The sequence below is a fragment of the Pleurodeles waltl genome, chromosome 1_1 (assembly GCF_031143425.1).
Source record: "Pleurodeles waltl isolate 20211129_DDA chromosome 1_1, aPleWal1.hap1.20221129, whole genome shotgun sequence".
Lineage (NCBI taxonomy): Eukaryota > Metazoa > Chordata > Amphibia > Caudata > Salamandridae > Pleurodeles > Pleurodeles waltl.
Genome location: NC_090436.1, coordinates 414,551,091 through 414,571,019, shown reverse-complemented (window position 1 = coordinate 414,571,019; position 19,929 = coordinate 414,551,091). Strand labels below are relative to the sequence as shown.

Here is a 19,929-nt window from a genome sequence, read left to right as displayed (position 1 = left end):
TGGGAGCATTTGTATAGTCTGTTTTCAGGAGCTGTGCCAGCACCTGATTGATGGCAAGCCGATTGATCCCAGGAAGCGGGCCATTAGCACCAGGGTCCAAAAGAGGTATGGGGGAGACCATGCCAAGGGTGGGCAGGGTCCCCGTCAGAAGAAGTGTGGGGGGGGGGGGTCAAGGGTAAACAGGGAGAGTTCTCTAAAGGGCTCCAACCTAGGTTCCAGGGTAAGGAATCCCAGCCCCCAGTAGAAAATAAACCATAGGTCTCTACAGGGAAATCTGCAGAGAAGGGTCCCCGCAAGTGCTTTGCATGTGATCAGAAGGGTCACATGAGGGGGGACACCAAATGTCTCAAGTCAACACTGGCACCCACTTGTGCTCAGTCACAGGGTTTGGCCTGTGTAGTCCTTGGGGAGGAGTTGGTTCCAGGTGGGTGGGAGCCAGCTGTGATGACCCTTGTCTCACTAGGGGACAGTGAGATGGTCCAGAGGACCCTCGTGCCTGATAACACTAAGAAGTACAGGCGGTGGGTGACCATCAATGGACAGAGTGGAGGCTGAGAGACAAAAGAGCCAGTGTGACTACAGTGGGGAGTCAACTGGTGTCTGAAAAGTAGATAGATCCCCGTGTACTTCACCAAGTAGTTGCAGTGGACAACTCAGAGCGCCTGTGCAGAGTGGTGCAGGCTCCCTTTAAATGGGGGTGGGTGTCTCAGGTTCCTTGAAGGTAGCTGTGAGTCCAACTATGCCTGTGGATTGTTTGCTTAGCAATGACCTGTGGGATTCCCCTTGGAAGGAGGTGGAACGCAGGTCATACTTGGAGATGTTGGGTCTGCCCGGGTGGGTATGTGTGTCTACAGGATGATCGGGAGACCCTGAAAGAGTGGCCCAGGTGTCTGCCAGGAGGAGGAAGGGCAAGGGTCGTCAGAAACCGGCTCAAAGTTCTTATGGTCCAGGAGGAGGCTGAACCTGAGGGGGAGGCCCTGGAGCTTACAGGGAAACAGGAGGCTGAACTGGGAGAGGTCAGTGGCTGCAGGAAGTATGGGGCACCAGGGAGGCATTCTGTGAGGCACAGAAGGTATGCCCTAATCTTAAGTGTTTGTGGCAGCGGGCTGCAGACCAGGTGTCTGGCAAGGAGCTTGGATCACATTTGATTTACTGGGAGGATGGCCTCCTATATAGTTAGCCTAACATTCCTGAGCCTGGGTCAGCCTGGGTGCTGGTGGTACCCCAGTGCGTCAGAGCCTTCCTACTGGGTCTGGCTCATGATGTGCCTTTAGCTGGTCATGTGGGACAGGACAAGACCTTTGAGCGGCTTGTCACCCACTTCTACTGGCCCCAAATGCACAGGCACTCAATTGTTCATTGTAGGTCTTGCCCAACTTGTCATGCAAGTGGCAAGAGTGATGGGAGATGCAAGGCTCCCCTCCAACCATCTCCTGTGGTTAGTACCCCCTTTGAAACGGTTGGTATTGACATTGTGGGGCCTCTGGAGCCCAAGACAACCATGGGCAACAGGTTTATCCTGGTCTTGGTGGACCATGCCACCTGGTACCTGGAAGCTGTTCCTTTGAGATCGATCACTGCCCCTGTGGTTGGATGTGCATTGATGGGGGATTTTACCCGCATGGGGTACCCCAAGGAAGTGGTATCTGATAGGGGTACCAACTTCATATCAACTTGTATAAAGTCTCTGTGGAGAGAGTGTGGGTAACGTACAAGTTTACCACTCGTTACCACCCCCAAAGCAATGGTCTGGTTGAGAGGTTCAACCGCACCTTGAAGGGCATGATTATGGGCCTAAGTCCTTGAGGCGCAAGTGGGATGTTCTCTTACCATCTCTTCTGTTCGCCTACAGGGAGGTGCCTCAAAAAGGGCTTGGATTTAGTCCTTTGAGCTATTGTATGGCCACCCGGTCAGGGGACCCTTGAGTCTGGTAAAGGAGGCTTTGGAGAAGGCCCCCCAGTAAGCCCTCCAGCATGTATTCAGTTACATGCTGGTTCTTAGAAACCAGACTGCCTGCTTCCGGGGTCTTGCACAAGAGAACCTAGAAGCAAGCCAGGAAGACATGAAACGCTGGTATGGCCAGAATGCCACTCTGGTTGCATTGCAGCCTGGCCAGAAAGTTTGGGTGATGGCGCCAGTGGAGCTTAGGGCACTCCAGGACAAGTGGACTGTGCCATTTGAGGAGGTGGAGCGCAAGAGTGAAGTCACCTACCTGGTGGACTTGCGGACTCCCAGGAACCCCTTGAGGGTCCTGCATGTGAACTGACTCAAGTCACACTTTGAACGGACTGAATTGTCCATGCTCCTAGCAACAGATGATTGGGTGGAGGAAGAGAGTGAGTATTTTCCTTACCTCCTGTCTGCTGGAGAGAAGGATGGGTCAGTGGAGGGAGTAAACCTCTCCCCCTCCCTGACCCCAGAGCACCAGAGGGACTGTCGCCAGGTGTTCGGTCAGTTTGCCTCCCTGCTCTCCTTGATCCCAGGGGTCACACACTTGTGTACACCCGATGTGGACACTGGGGATAGTCCTCCTGTTAAACATAAAGTTTACCGAGGGGCTAACATTAAGGATAAAGTTTCTAAAATGTTAGTGTTGGGGGAGGGGGGTGGGGTTATGGAATTTTCTAGTAGCCCTTGGGGCAGCCCTGGTCTTGATCCCAAAAGCTGCTGCTCCTAGTGCCACTCCAGAACTCTGGTTCTGTGTGGATTGCCAGGGACTCAGTGTGGTCACCAAGTCTGATACACACCCCCATCCCCGAAGCTGATGAACTCATAGACCAGTTGGGGGCTGCCGAATACCTAAGTACATTTGATCTAACCTCTTGGTATTGGCAGATTGCCCTAACTGAGGGGGCTAAGGGGAGGTCTGCATTCTCCACACCAGATTGGCACTACCAGTTTAGGGTGATGTCCTTTGGGATGAAGAATGCCCCTGCCACCTTTCAGAGGTTGGTCAACCAGGTGTTGGCTGGACTGGATGATTTCAGTGACCTAGATGACATTACAGAGGTGTTGCAAGTGTTCCTCTTATGTGGAACTGAATACAGCAAAGTCTTGGAAGCCCTGCAAAAGGCAGGCCTCACTATTAAGGCAAGCAAGGGCCAAATAGGGTAGGGTTCTGTAGTGTACTTGAGACACCAGGTGAGAAGTGGCCAGGTGGCACCCATACAGCCCATGGCTGATAAACGATGCTCTGCTGGCCTTGCAGCTAAAATTGACGCATCCACCTGCATCGCGGCTGGGAAATGGATGCAACGCAGCTGGAGAAACAAAGCGCACCACCCGCAGCAGCTGCTGTTAACAATGCAAGCCCCCACGTAGTGCGGATTCTCAATACCGTATGACCGGATATCAACGCAAAGCCTGCCCAGACCCAAGGTGCCCATCCAGAATCCATGCATCGCTCTCTTGTGGGGGAGAAGAAACAATGCATGCCGACCGGAGGAGAAATCGACGCTACGCTGGCCTTTTTTGATGCATGCTCGCCAGTGCGGCATTATTTTGACTCTACCCAAGTACTTCTGTGCACTAACAGCATTCTCACTGTTTTCTAAGGATTAAGACTCTTATTCTTTTTAAAATTCATATCTTGACTTGTGTATGTTGGATTTTTGTCGTTTTGATCTTATGTTTAGATAAATATTACCTATTTTTCTTAACCTGTGTTGTCATTTTGTAGTGTTTTTCACCGGGTTACTGTGTGTTGGTACAAATACTTACACATGCTTGTGCAAAACTACAAAAGGGGTGAGCGGGGGTTAATTGAGGGTGATTCTCCTTTACCCTGACTAGAGTGAGGGTCCTTGCTTGGACAGGGGGTAACCTGACTGCCAACCAAAGACCCAATTCCTAACAGTCTGCCATCTCGACTTTCCTCAGGCTTCCATGATCAGCCCTTTTTATTTAAATCTCCCATTGTTGGAAGATTTCTTAAGGGTCTTAGCCATGTCTTTCCTCTGTCTAATGTGTGCTCCTTTTGAGCCATTTCACAACTGTCCACTTTGCCTGCTTACTTAGCTACGAGGAAGACTGTTTTCAATCACCTTTGCCCGCAGGGGACTGATCTACAGGCTCTTTCTTCAAAGCCCCCTTTTATCTCTATCCACCCATAGTAGGGCTTCTTTTTTACCTGAAGTGGTTACATCCTTTCATGTAGGCCATTCGATCACCTAGCCTTTTTACGTGCCCCCATATCCTTTTATGAAAGATGAGACTCCACCGCCTGGACCCAAAAAGAGCGCTCACGTTCTATCTTGATCGTACAAAAAAGCTCCGGATGGACAATCAGCTCTTTATGGGCTATGTGGGTGTGAAGAAAGAGCAGGCACTGCAGAAGAGAACCATTTCCAGATGGGTGGTTCTCTCCATTAAAATGTGCAGAGGGCTTGTGTGCTCATTGTACAAGAGCAACCGCTGCAACCACTGCGTTAGCAAGCGGAGTTCCAGTCCTGGACATCTGTCAGGCAGCAACTTGCCCATCACTGCACACATTCAGAAAACACTACTGCCCTGCCTGGACAGTCCGGTCCGAAGGGATGACTACTTTGGCCATTCGGACCTGCAGGACTCTCTAGTATGATCTTGGTGTGCAGGCCCACCTCCAGCGAGTGGTATTGCTTGGGAATCTATTCTGAGGTAAGGAATCTGCAACTAGAACTCTCCATCAGATGAGCAAATTACATTTGGTTGCAAATTATCTGGTAGAGACATAATCTAGTTTCAGATTCCTTACTGACCCACCCATCATCCCCGCTTTGTGAACTGATTTCTAGTCACAGGTATGTCCCTTTCAGGGCCCTAGTTTTGGCACAGCAGAGTCGGTGTTCCTCTGTGCTTCAGGAGTAGTAAGTTGTGAAAAGATACTGACAGCAGCATGCCATGGTGGCGCCTATATACAATCAAAAACCTTTGCCTGTCCTAAACACTGCCTGACCCCGCCATCATCTGTTTCTCTGTTGCAGGTAACACATTTTATAATATTTAGGAGAAACTCATTAAATGATTTAAACTTTTGAATTTGATTAGTGTTTACTTCTACTTTGTAGAATGTCTTCCCTTGGCATGAAATAAGATCACAGAGAAATATTATCACTTGTTGACCTTGTTGTTTGCTTGTTACAATTACTAGAATATACTGTATATTCATTTTAGCTCTACCAAAGCTCTGTTTTCTTTCTTTTAGAATATTGGGTATTGTTTCTTCTGTAAAGAAAGGGTACATGATCTGGCAGGAAGTTTTTGACAATGGAGTCAAGGTAGGATCATTATTGGTTTGTATTTTTTTTTTTCTTCTTGCTATTCTAGTGCTCTCTTAGCATATTAATAAATTAGACTTTGCTAGTCTATCTTTCTCTGCACCTCTTTTCGCTGTAATTGTACAAACTTTAATTGGATTTAATTTTCTTTCCGGGTTTGCTTGCACCCCTGCTACTTCCTTCTTTTACACCCTGCACCTATTGTACCAAGTTTCATCTCACGAGTTTCTTAAATCAAATAATCTTAACTTTATTATGGGAAGCTGGTACTGTTTTCGTTAATGAACAGAGATGGTCTGTCTTTTGAACAATATCCTTATTTCCACAAATTAGGTATAAAAAGTACAATTAAATGTAGTTGAACAAAGGGTATTTGGCAAAGGCATTAGCTAGTGGCATAGATGGGTGATACCTGAACAAACTGTTACCAAACTGTAGAATACTGATTTTTTGTGAACGGTCCAAGACATAGTGGGCGTGAATTGTTGCCAAAACTCACTTTTTTTTTTTTTTTTTAAGCTACTCCTTTGTTGCATCTAGTTTGGATTCCCTTTTATAAAAGGGCTCTTTAACAATGTACTATCCCTAAAAGGTACTTTACTTTGAACTCCTTGAAACTATCAGTGCAAAAAACAAAAAAGGCGCTGCTGCTTTTTGTTTCTTACCTTTTATTCATAAGTTCTGGTTTATTCAGTTTTAGCTGTTGGTGCCATCGGCAGTTGGATTTTTGGTGCTATTAATTTATTAAATCTATAGACTGTGCTACTGACTACAAAGCAGCAAAATGATTCATCCCATAGTTGTATGAGGGTGAATAGATCCATATCGATTAGAAAGTGTTAAAAGATAATTTAATAATTTCCACAATTAATAGATCTTTGTAGCCCACTTAAGAGATTTTAAGTATTAATAGGCTCACTATAAAAAGACACTTCTGTATGTTTATAAGACCCTTCATAAATTTGATGTACTCTTGATAATTTCAAATCCTTATCACATGCATTAATTTGTCAATTTAGCCTATTTTTGTTTCTACAACATGAATAAAACCATATAACACATTGTTTCGGAATTGGTCAAGAATTTTCTTGTCACTTTGTTCCCCTTTCAAAACTGGGCCAGTAGCAACTTACTTCAAAGCAAATACTTTTTTGTGACCTGTATTATTGGGTCAGTTGCTCTATTAGATCCTTTAAACTTAATTCTTCTTTTATCCATACTGCCAAGAACAAAATGTCATGTTTATGGCAAATATTCATTCTTAAGGCTATTGAATGTTCTACACAAGGTGAACAGGCTGTTTACAAATATAACCAACCTATTTATCCATCTGCAGTCCCTATAACTTTAACTTAACATGTTTTGACAAGTGCAGGATGCATACATACATACATTGTGGTTTGCATATAAATGTTTTTGTTAACTGGGTCTTTAGTCAAGTACAGAGCATAATGGAAAATCTACAGCTTCCTACTTTGATGTTGCATTGACAAGTGCATTATTCTAGAAAATATTGTTCGTAGCACTGGTTATTCTTTCAAGAGGAAGTCCTTAAATTCAAAATGAACTACTAGTGTTCTTAAAACTAGAATTAAGACACTGAGATAAAATTCTGTGGCAAGTGGAGACTGTCTTATATCTTTCAACACTGTCTTCATGTTATTTGCCATAAAACTATTTGAACTGGTTTTAAAGAAACCTGTTGATGTTTGGAAATATACACATCAGCTTACAGATTTTTTGAGCTTGTTGTCCACAAACTAAATACTGGTCTCGGAATCTCTTCCATTTAATTTTACAGTACTATTATCACCAGACTATTTCTTTTAATCCTGTGTGGTGTCAGAGTAGACAATTGTCCTGATAAAACTTATGGGTGTGCACTGGAAAAGGACTCAAATGTGTGGTCGATATGCACGTGGACCTAATTTTTTGGCCATGAAACAGCTTCAATTTGGTTTATAGCGATTGTTCAAGATAATACTATGTAACAGGTCAGTCTGACATATTTATACACGTTACCTCTTTAAAACCTTATTCCAATGACACTAAAGGAGGTAAATTTGTTTTACTTTTATAAACGGCACACTATTTTGCCCTTACCAATGTTTCACTTCAAGAGAATGAAATTCAGCATTACATTTAGGCAATTATCAAAGGGCACCTATTATTTTTACATATTCCTAAAACTATGGTACCACCTGCAAACGTTAGGTGGATGTTGCGTATTACCATTTTTAGAAGATCAGATGTCAAAGGTTGTATGACACAACGCATGCCTGAACCACGACCGCTTCTTTACCACGCATGCCTTTTACCACGCTTGCCTTTACAACACATTTTATTGTAAAAGCATGATTGGTAAAGGAATATGAGTGGTAAATCCCTCCCTGCTCTGTGCTCTAACACCTGATACCCCAGCCCTGCAAACCATCCTGCCCCAGCCCTTAAAACTGCCCCTACCCCCGCCCTGAATCCTAAAACTACCCCCTGGCCTTAACTACCCCTTCTCCTGCTGTGAGGCCTAAAGCCGAGCCCCCTGCTTAAAAAAAAAAAAAAAAAATCTACCCATGCCCTGAGCCCTAAAACTGACCCTCACCCCTTAAAATTACCCTTTACCTCCCACTCTGAGCCCTAAAACCCTACACCCTGCCAACAAAACTGCTGCGACCCGCTCTCTCCCATCCTGAGCCTTAAAACCACCCCAGCCCCACTTATCTCTCCTGTTTTTTCCAGTTCCTGATCTACCCAGCCGCACAGCTAGACCGCTTTCTGCCTTAACTCCACATATGTGGTTAAGGCAGGCTCCACGCATTCGTGATTCAGGCAAGCTTTGTTCCAGTTACGGGTAAACGGCATGCGTGGCTTAGCCTGCGTTGGCAAGGCTATTTCACGGTGTTAAAGCTTTGGAAGCTTTTGTTTAATGAGTATCTGAATTATAATAAAATTGAGGACATAACACTACAATGTTTACACTTTGTCAATCTTTAATGTTTTGTTTAAATTATTTTCATTGGGTTAACATGTGGCAGAGTATATGTAGTCTTCACTGTATGATAAAAACAGTGTTTTATTGTGTTCATCTTGGGGCATTTTTGTTATTTCTATTGCGCATACATGGGAATTAAAACGTAGTAAGCTGTAAACAGACCCACTATGGCCTGCAGGTTCTCTTAAACTTAGAGGGAGACTTCCAGGCATAATACATTGTTTCCTCCATCTAAAAAACACCGGCCCATGCCTCTGAGGCATTCCTCCTGTAGTTTTGCGACCTTTGACTGCCAATATTTAGCAATGCCCTTCTTCAACAGAAGAACCCCCATTTTTAACCAGAACCCATTCAACCAGAGGGCCTTTCAATTTCAGCATAGCACATAGTGCACTCTGGCAAGATAGCCTAGCCCATCTTCCAAAGGAACTCCGGGCTATGATAGATTCTGTATTGATAATTAAGTTGGATTAGTCACATTCTAGATATGATGATCGGCTCTTGGGATCCTATCTGGGCATCCTCCAGTCCTCTAGTCCATCTAGTGGGCCCAGGTCACCCTACAGTTGGAATTTCAGCTCTAGGAAAATATCTGTGGCATTGGATATTGGAGTTGGATATATACTCCAATATACTATTTCCCCAATTACACCTCCTACTGGTTACTTGCATCCTGATTTTGGTTGTGCTCCCACCCGTTTTCATCAGTGTGCAGCCTGCAATTCTATTTTGGCCAGAGGCTTTCTCTGATCCCATGTCAGTAATCGTTTGTCCACATGTTTCCAGCTGCTGAAATAGCTACACAAGATTATTCTTCAATCCGATCCACTTAATAGATTGTAGTTCAGGGTGCAGTCTTAAGCAGGCTTGATTACTGCAATTACCTCTTTTTTGGATTTTCCTATGTGTTCCTGATAGACTTCAGATCATCTGCTGCTCACCTAGCATTGCAGTCACATAAATGGGTGCCTTTGAATGGGGCACTTGGTAAATTGCACCGGATACCCATCATCATTATGAGTTGTCTTTTAAAGCTATGTGCATTACTTTCCACATCTTCCTTCATCTAAAATATCTTCAAAACATGTTCGAATATTATGGCCTGGCACCGTTGCTTTGCTTTTGCGGTTGGTTGTGCCAGGGCTGGGGTTTCTCTGTGATGGCAGCAAATTTTTGAATTCCCTGCTGTTACACATCAGATCGTGTGCTAACCCGTTCCCCTTTTGGAAAGCATTGAAAACCTGTCTTCACTCCCTGAAGTCTGCCCACCTCCCTCAGCACCAAGAAACCAATGTAAAAGTGTGCTCAATAAAAAGCATTGCATTACATTTCTCAGACTCCGCCCCCACCAATCTCCTCTGTCACTATTTTGGTATCTAGTAAACTTAATTCAGGAAGGGCTTTTGCATCTGCTCAGTCGCCTTCCAGTATATTTCTTAATTGCAATTATCAATTCTTCCTGTAGTATCTTAAGTGGCTTAATGTGATCCCCTTCCCACACATATCCCAGTTTTGAATTTCCTATATGGCTCTTAAATTCTCCATCAACTTTACTGAGTGCAGTATCGGTGTCCTTTGCCCATAATGGTGTCTCTGTGAGTCTGCACATCAGACCTGGTCCAGAATCTGGTTTTACACCATCAAGCCAGCACCAGTCTAATCCTAGGAGGCGGATGGGGAGGCTTTGGGGTTGGTTAATCATAGAGAATTCTCAGGAGATCCGTGCCCTCGATTAGTTATCACTCGAGGCGAAAGGCAGGATCGTGTCTGTACTCAGGGAGGCAGTAATTTCCAGTGACCAGATGGGACACCCAGTAATACAGACTTGCTCAATTCCCTTCTCATTCACAGACTGGGTACGTCGGTCAAATGTGATTAATTTTTGTGTTCCCTCCCTTAGAATGTTATGTGCACATGCCTGCTCTTGGTCAAATGACCACTGGATGGTCTCATGTGGGTATTGTTAGAGACTGTGAAGAATTTTGAGGAGTAAGATTTTTTTTTTTTACAGTAATACCCTGATAAAGATGTTCTGTGTAGTTTGCGCCAGAACTGGATAGCGCCGTTCATTGCCTCCCAACCAGTTTTGATATTATTGTCCCAACAATGAACCATGTCAGGACCATAAACACATTGAGTTATTTAAAGCTGTTTTTTTGGTCCCATAATTTGTTTTCCTGCTTTTGCAGTGCCACTAGAATGTTATCCCTGATAATGAACAGTTGGAATGTGGCATTCCTGATTGTCATCCTTAATTCTGTCCTTATTCCTCAGGCGTTAGCAAAAGGGTTCAAATAAAAATGCAGATAGCAATTGGAATATGAGGTGCTTGTTCCTGGTCTATCTGTGTTGCCAAATAGCTTCTGCTAGCCCCTGATCAGAGGAATCTGTAATAGTGTATGATGACATAACTCAAATTTTAAAACCTTCCACAAAGCACATTTGTGTCGGTATACGTTTCTGAAATTACTAGTGAACAATATGTAGCGTGTAATCTGCATGTAAGAATATTGTAGGTTTCCAATTTTGTTCAAAGGTGTCACTGACAGAATGTGATCGTTGGCTTCAGATTATTTGATAACCTTGACTAACAAGGGTGCATTAAGTGGGTCATTACCGCCTCAAGCCTGTTGGCTTGAGTTTTAGTGGGAAAAAAATAAAAAATGCATCTGCAATAATCAAGTCTGTTGGCTTGTATGAAACTCGTAGTATTGGGTCTATGCCACATTTAGGAATAATCGCTACCACTACCTCTAGCAGATCAATTGTAATTGTGTCTTTTGATTTCTATAGAATAGATTGAGCCTTTATGAGGGCTGGGACAACATCTGAACCTATTGGGGCCAAGGAACTTATTGACCTAGAGTTTCTTACTGCTTGTAATGTGTATTCATATGTGAAACTTTCCTCTATTGCCCAGTGAATTTAGTAACACATGACTCACCTAGGTATTTGCTTTGTTTTCCTCACCGTGAAGTAATTGATATTTGTGTTGGAGCACCTATTTTTCAATGTCTATCTTCATTACTACTCCTGACTGTTTTCTCTGTGTTTGTGTGATTGGCCTTTAACTTAGCAGCCTTACAAGCATCTTTCTTTAATATTCCCTTTGTAAAATTGCGGCTAATCTTTTGTAGTGCATTCTCCTCCCTTTTAATCAGTAAGGCATTAATTACCCTGCTCATTGGAATTGTTCCACTTACTTCATAGTAGTTCAGTCTTATGAAGTTTCTTTAGTAACCCCCTCATAAGTCCTATCCACTTGTTTTAATCTTGCTACCATACTTGATCCTCAAGCCTCATCTTACATGCATCTCAGCACTTGTTTACTCTGTGTCCTCTATTTCATAACATATCCTGTCAAAATCGGATGATGAAGATGGAGGATGTGGGTTTCTAGGTTTCTAGCCTTGTGCCCTAGAATCCTACTAGTATCCTGCAACGCAGCCACTTTACGTCTCCCTATAGGCCTCCCTAAGCTTCCTAACAGCAGATTGCTAGGATGCCACAGTCTTAGTTGGCATGGCATCAGCTGCAAATGCTCCCCATCAGGACAATAGCTTGGCAGCCAGCCATGGACAAAGAGCTGCTCAGCATCTGATCTGCAGCTATGACATTGTGCCCTTCATTGACTGGTGCCCATTGCAATAATAGTGGCCTGCACCAGTTATGGAAATGCCATCCATTGAAGTTTCTGGGCTGCAGCTTGGGAGGAGGCATGAACCTGGACTTTCTGCTTGGAGCCAAGGAGGCACACATTCTAGGATGGCCGTAACAAATGAGCTGTTTGTTGCACTCCGTCAATTGGCCCTACCAATGTCTTCTTTCTTCAGGGGCCCATACCCCTTCTGGCTGCACAGGGGTATAGGCTAATGATAGCATGCGAGTTGAGGCTGCTACATGCGTCCCATTGGACACACTTGTCGTTCATATGAACCCCTCTCCACTCCTGATCTAGGTGCTCTGTGGGTTGGATTGCAACTCTCACGCTGAAGTGACAGCAGTGTGGGGAGGGTTACATATTTTAGGCCCAACTCGAGTCAACCTCCTCAGGGTCTTGCTGCTATGAAGAATGCATGTCTGTGTTGGATGCTCAATTCTTACACATCCTTGAAAGGTCAACAGTGATGCTGCATTAGAAGCTTTGACTGCTGATAGTGATGCCTGCTTGGCAATGCAGATTACAACTCACCCTAGTCCATGGTTTTCCATATTGTTTTGAAGTTCAAATTGTAGAAATTGCTTAGACCAGGAGTGCCTAGATTTCAATGCTGACTCAGTGGTGGTCCCCGGATCCCAGTAATGATTCAGTGAGGATCAACAGAAGTCAAAAGGTTAAGAACCGCTGCCTAGCGATCTATTTAGTGGGCCTGGCAGTTCTTCCTAAGATCAGCCCAGTTGAGGCTAGGATAGTGGCTGATCGATTGTGTAGGAAAGGGATCTTCCGTATTTACCAATCCCTGGTGATAGTGCTGCAACCTCTTCATTGAATTTCGATTATGGTGGAAAGACCTGGGACACCTAATAGAGGAGAAAATGGCCTTGCAGGAGTTGGATATCTTGACTAGGCTACATCTAATTAAACTAAAATAGCTCAACAGCGCCTATAGTACTTCTGAACAATTTTGAAAGATGTGAAAGGCAGAGTCCCTAAATTGCTTTAGTTCCATCTGATAACAGTTGATATTTCATATTGTGTGGTAATCTTTAGGAATCCAGACATTGGATATTGGAATACTGAAGAGTGTTACATGTGCTGTTGCAAATGTTTTGAGATGGATGATTGCCTTCTGTCCTAAGTTGTGGCTGCTGGTGCGCCTAAGGAGTTTGGTTTACCTGGAGTGAGATCCCTATTTGGGATAGGACTTCTCCAGGCTAAGGAAGACCTCAGTAAATTCTGATGGTTTGACCTAGCTCCCACAGTGGAAGAGTGGCTAATACTTCTTGATTGATGCTTCCTCGTTGAAAAGCCATTATACCATGCCAGATGCTGTCACCTGAAATAGACAAAATTTGAAGACCCTGGCAGGAGAACTTCAATATGTTAAGGTTGCGATTGCACTGTACTCTTCATGTGGATGTTAGGGTGTTGCAATAAAATTCTAAGCACGATTTGGCAATATTCTCGCTATCTGGGAAATGTTAATCATGTGCTGTGCCCGGATTTGTTCTTTTTGCTCTGTTTTGTGTAACATCCAAACTGTTACAATTTGTTTATAGAAAAAGTGGCATACTCCTTTATTTGTGCCTGACTTGCTCCGTTTACTAACTTATCACTGAATAAATATTCAACAAGCATCCCTGATTCCATGCTTCAGCAGAATGTTATCTAGCCTCGGCATCAGTGTGATTGGTGCATAGTCCGAGATGATAAAATTTCTTATCTGAAGTCCCCAAAACATGGTTTGAGTTTGTAGTGTGCCCTGATGCAGTCCGTATAGGCTGAGATTTTGTGGTGAGTTGGAGGAAAAAAGGGATAGTTCGTCTTTTTTAGGTATTTTTCTCCCTAGTAGTAGGTCTGCCCCAGATCTTACACTGTAGGACTTCTTACAGTCTTCTCTGGTGCAGCCCTTTCAGTACTTTGACCTCAGCATCTTACGATCCCTAACCATATTTCTTCTGTGTAGAACCAGCATAGTTGGAGTGTGGTAACCCTTAACCTTACTTTATCTGCACGTGTGTCTATTTTGAAATGTATTCAAAAGTTAATTTGCTATTTAGGGTTTTCACATTTAGTTTTGGAAGCAAGATAGGACAGGAACTACTTTGAGAATTACTTGTATGGAGCCTGTCCTAGTCCTTTTTAAGTAAGCATGTTTCATGGAGGAATAATTGTCATGCTGGTAAGCATCCTCATTGCCTGCGCTTTGTTTGCGATCAGGCCCAGATGTTAAAGATTATCATTCTAACAGTATTGACAATTGACGTTTATGCAGGTTGTAAGCCTATTTACCAACGACTTTCATGTTAGTGCTTCAATTCTACTCTGATAGTTTGTTTAGTTGGTGTAATTTTGTACTGATGTGCGTATTCAGAAAGCCGCTCACCCTCAGTTAAAATAAAGTAAAAATACCCTAATTCAGTTCTAGAGGACTATGTAGCTGACATGCCAGTAGGCACTACCTGTGGATAATACGTTTGGCCATTAATGTAATTTCTCTCTCCAATACCCTTCTAATACAGCAGTATGAGGCACTTTAACCCCTCGGGTGCCAGGGACAAGCTGGTTATGTCCTTGGCCACGGCGCTATGGTGCTGAGGATGTAACCAGCTTGTCCTGCACTTTCACCCCTCTCCACCCTTCACCCATCCTCATCAGTGGTCGCCCCCATCTTCCTGGGCCTATTTGAATTAGGCTGATTATTTTAGATCATTTTTGCCCCCCTTGGGGGCAGATCGGCCTATTTGCACGTAAAAATGTGATGTGTCCATGTTGCATTTCCTGTCGCGAGCATTAGGCTTACCCACACAAGGGAGGTACCATTTTATCTAGAGACTCGGTGGGGGGGGGGGGGGGCACAGAACAGAAGAACAAGTCTTATTGCCCTTTTACTTCTACATTTTTTTTTTTTTAAACCGTGTGTTTTAAAAAAAGAAAATATCTATTTGAGAAGTGCCTTGTAATTCGCATGCTAGTATGAGGACCCTAGAATTCAGAGATGTGCAGATAACCACTGCTTCTCAACACCTTCTCTTGTGCCCATTTTGGAAATACAAATGTTTCCTTGATACCTATTTTTCACTCTTTATATTTCACCAAATTAATTGCTGCATGCCCGATATACAATGAAAACCCATTGCAAGGTGCACCTCCTTTATTGGCTCTGGGTACCTAGGGTTCTTTATGAACCTACAAGCCCTACATATCCCTGACACCAGACTAGTCCAGCAGACGTAACAGTATATTGCTTTCAAAAATCTGCCATAGCTGGAAAAAGTTATAGAAGAAAATGTGGACAGAAATGGCTTTTTTACCTCCATTTCGATATATATTTTTTTATTTTAGCTGTTACTTTCTGTAGGAAAACCTTGAAAGATCTACACAAAATAACCCCTTGTTGAATTCAGAATTTTGTCTTTGTTTCAGAAATGTTTATCTGTCTGGGATCCAGCATTGGTTTCACACCCATGTCTGTCACTAACTGGAAAGAGGCTGAAAGCACAAAAAATAGTAAAAATGGGGTTTGTCCCAGTAAAATGCCAAAATTGTGGTTTTCTGATTCGAGTCTGCCTTTTCCTGAAAGCTGGGAAGCTAGATGGTGATTTTAGCACCACAAACCCTTTGATGCCATTTTCAGGAGAAAAAAAACACAAGCTTTCTTCTACAGCCTCCACCCCCCCCCCCCCCCCCCCCCTTTTTCCCTTTTTTTTTTTTTTTTTAAACGAAATTTTAGCAGTATTTTGGCTAATTTCTTTGTCTCCTCCAGGGGAACCCACAAACTCTGGGTACCTCTAGAATCCCCAGGGTGTTGGAAAAAAGGACGCAAATTTGGTGTGGGTAACTTATGTGGACAAAGTTATGAGGGGGCTTAAGCGTGAACTGCCCCAGCTAGCCAAACAAAAGGCTCAGCACCTGAGGGGAATAGGCTTGATAGCGAAGGGGTTAATACCATGTAGTCATCCCTGTATTCGTCTTTCTCTGTCTGCGCTTGTATTCAATGCATTTCAAACATTTATGCATACAATGCCAACTACTCGTTTAGTCTTCACTTTCCAACATCTTGCAACAGATTAAATGTTTTTTTCTTGCTTTTGTATCTTTCGGTCTTCTAAGACCATTGTGTGAAAAAGAAATGTGAATACCACAAGTTTCCTCTGGGTGTCAAATTTTCACTAGCCACTCTGTCCTGCCAGTATGGGTGTGATGTTCTAAGATAACGTTTTTCCACCAGAGCTGAAGGTCAGGGAAGCATATGCACTTGTATAGATGCCCTCCTTCCTCAGCCTATCTTTGATAGTTTATGCAATACGATCCCTTGTGATCTTTGTACATCTGCATGCTAACCATGGAACATGATCTCGTTTCTTGCCTTTGCTGTGTCCATTATCACTTTTCTAGGTTGAAAGAGTGCAATTTAGTCAGGGCACCCCTTGAGATATTACCAGTAAAAATGTTGCTCCCTCCTCTATGATCTTTCAATGTTTTGCATTTCTGTATCACCTTGTATTTACAGGAGAATTTCCTTGATGCATGATTTGATCTTAGTCCTCTGCATGTGAAAATCTTCATAGGGTAGTATTTCTGACACTCCTAAATACTTTTTCTACTTCTGAGCCTGGTTCTGAGGCAGCCTGGCTGATTCACGCCCCTAGGAACAAATGTGTCCTCTTTTTGTGTCCTTCGGCATTTCCTGACATGGTGTGGCATACCCCCATGTCGTTGCTCCCAAAATAGTCCTTGCTGCAGTGTTTGTGTGTCCTGAGCACTACTGTGCCTTTGAAGGCTTCAGGGATACATATTTAGCTATATAGAACTGGAAAAAGAGTTGGGACGGAGGACTGCTTACTGATATTCTCTTGGTCTCGTAGGAGCCTCTCTAACAGCAGAACCTTCCATGAGACTGTGACAAGTGCAAAACTGGGTCTGTGTACCGTGTTAAGTAAAACACTTTAATATTCTTGGGCCCCTTAAGTGTGCACAGATTAAAACGCTCTCAAATTCTGGCACTTTAAATACACCTAATTATTTACTGGGTAGTCCCCCCCCCACCTCCTTTGTTTGGTAGTGACCTCCTCTGGAACATGCTAAAAAATAAGTTGCAGTTGTTTTTGATAATCTACTACTAAAAATGCTGTTGAAATAACTTAGTCTTAAAATGCATGCATTCATTCAAAGTTATTTGTTGTAACCTTTCCAGATTGCGCAAGACACAATAGTTGAAGTATGGAAGGGGTCAAACTGTAATGAAGAACTGCACAATGTAACAGCAGCTGGCTATACAACTATCCTGGCAGCACCTTGGTACCTAGATATCATTAGCTATGGTCAGGACTGGCAGCGATACTACAAAGTAGAACCTCTGAGTTTCAATGGTTTGTTTAATTATTTATTAATATCTAATATGTAAAGTTTGATAGCAAATATTATACTAGGCCCCATTTCCGCTCATTCACATAAATGAGGAAATGTGATGCTTGTTGCTTTAAGGTAACGATATAAATTGAATTATATCTGTACTCTTTTACTTCTCTTATGGTCCGTATTGTAATAGGTGTACATACACAACAATCGGTCGTTCAATAGAAAAGTGAATTTGTTAAGGCTGTTCAGAAAAATACAAATTACAATTGTATGTAATGTTGTAAATAATTAATACACGACAATCAAAATGCATTTGACATGCAAAACCTGTGAAAGACATTACATTTCTGCATTTGCACTTAAAGGAATACCACACAAAGATATTCAATGCAATAATGCATCGTATCCCTTAATGTTTTATGGACAACGATTGTCTTCGCATTTTCTGTAGCGTTTTCTGTAGGGTTATCAAAGCACCTCTGGATAACAAAGATAAAAGGACACACAGTAAAGCAACTTCGTGTACCTGTGTGTAGTACACAATAGGTAGGGCTCTTAGTTTTATGATATTTACTTTTTAACATTAACGTTTCTGTTTAGCCCTATTTTTTTTTCTTATCTGTATTTATCCACATTTATGTTGTGCATAATGTAAAAAATGAAGCTGCAATGGGTATATTACCACGTGTATTTAATCAACTAATATTTACTCATGATTCAATGTCCAATGAGTTTTAGCCATTTATGTTCAACTGAAATCATTTGCATTGTAGAGCAACTTAAACAGCTTTACTACTATAATTATTTAGGCTTCATTAGAAAATCTTTTTTCTGTTGTTTAACACCCCTGCCTGTCGGTCTACACAGCTATTGACCTAGCACATTTGATTGACGGTGGAGGGAATTGGCCAAAAGGAAAACTATTTTCTGTATTTTTTCCATATTTAAAGATAAATGCAGACCGGAAAATTGATTGTCTTCTGCCTGTATATCTGTAAAAATCAGTAAAAATAGAAAACTGCAAGCCTTAACAATAATTCCTCTGCAGAAGCCCTTTAGTGTATTGATGACCAAAGGCACCTTTTAACAAATTGTGGTCATTTAAGAGTACTTGGCCCTACGAAAAAGCATGCAAATGACAGCGATACAAAATGTAAGCGTGAACGATAGGCACATACTGAGGGGTTCTTAAATTGATAATGCAGAAATGTATCTGGGGCACTATTTATTACCTGTCCGGATAAGCATTGGCTTGCATTGTACTGAATTCAAGGTATTACTTTGGTACATTAAGCAAAGAGCGCCACCATTATTCCACATATGTGAAATTTTGATTTAGAAATAACTATATACACACTCCTAAGATGGTTTGATTAAATGCCATCTTTTATTCTACGATGACTATTACCTTTTCAAGTTTACCATTTGAAACAAGACATCTGTACATCATGTCCTATGGTTTCATGTCATCCACAGAATATTATAGAGAAAAGAGCATTTTGAGCAAAATAGGTGAGGCAATACATTTTAGCACCCAAAAAACAGAAGTCAAATTTTGATTTGATGTGTCAAGGAGTTATTAACAATTGATGCTTGTGTAATCAGTAGAATACCACAGCAAGAAATCTAGCCACAATGAAGATTTAATAAACCGTGTCCGATTTGGGAAATGCTTTTTCGACAACTGGGCCAGAGGTATTGAGGGCAGTAGTGGCCAAATTGTGCAGACGATATTTTTAAGGTTTTAAGGTGTAAAACGTTGGGGGCTGAAAAGCTGGCAGGATTCAGGGAGCATCCAAAAGGAGCAGATGTTTCTCTTACTGGCAAGGGTATTCATATGAATATTTCCATTCAAGAGCAAAACTGCAATAATACATGTTGCCATAGAACATGAAACATTGCTACACTGATGCCAAAAGTTTAACCAGTCCCTTGTATGGATTTAAATTTCCTCACTATGGTTCAGAAGAGATCACTTTTGAGGCAGAGTAAATTAAACATTAGTTTACTGGCAGAATCAGCAGTGTAAGTGATAATCAACAGGTTTTTTTACATCTTTTTATAGGCGAACATGTTGGGGATAGCGACAACTTTATTTGTCAGCACTGATCTTTCTTCATATGTTGAAGTTCAATGGCTGTCATAACATGATTTGATGGTAGGAATCAACTTATATACATCTGCCGTTGCAACCAAACCAAAGGTTTTGTAAGAGGGAGAGCATGTGCATTTGCATAAAGCCTTTCCTCTGTGTTGAATAAGGGAATATAAGTAAATATTTCCCCCAAACAACCACATTTGCAGGATTTCTGAAGATGCTGTGGTACTTGAAATTATTACGATTGGACGAAATAGCATAACAGACATTTCGTAATATAAATGTTTGTTCTAATAGCCTTATTGATGCTGGCAATGTACTTTTAAATAGTCGACAGAATAGTAGCGCAGATTTTAACGTCTCCATTAATGAGCTAAATTGGCTTGTAGTTGGTACAGGATCTTGACGGAGGGTGTGTTTTGGTAATCGCCACAATAGTAGCCATATCCAGTCCCTCTGGGAAGGAACCTGTTTTGTCCACCTCATTGTACAAGGCTAGTAGTTTGGGCATCAGACTGTCTCAACACTTTATAATATTCAGACGGGAAACCACCTGTGCCTGGTG

General features: G+C 42.4%; 1 protein-coding gene across 3 annotated transcripts in view; it reads left to right on the top strand.

Annotated features, from left to right (window-relative positions):
• HEXB (hexosaminidase subunit beta) overlaps nt 1–19,929 on the top strand; it is a 244,837-nt gene that overhangs the window by 180,694 nt on the left and 44,214 nt on the right. For 2 of the 3 annotated variants that reach the window (XM_069223910.1, XM_069223901.1), the window contains exon 10: nt 5,183–5,255. In XM_069223910.1, the coding sequence (XP_069080011.1) occupies nt 5,183–5,255 (73 nt within the window). Of the gene's footprint in view, nt 1–5,182; nt 5,256–17,102; nt 17,278–19,929 lie in introns of all 3 variants that reach the window. The other variant, XM_069223892.1, reaches the window with a different exon arrangement.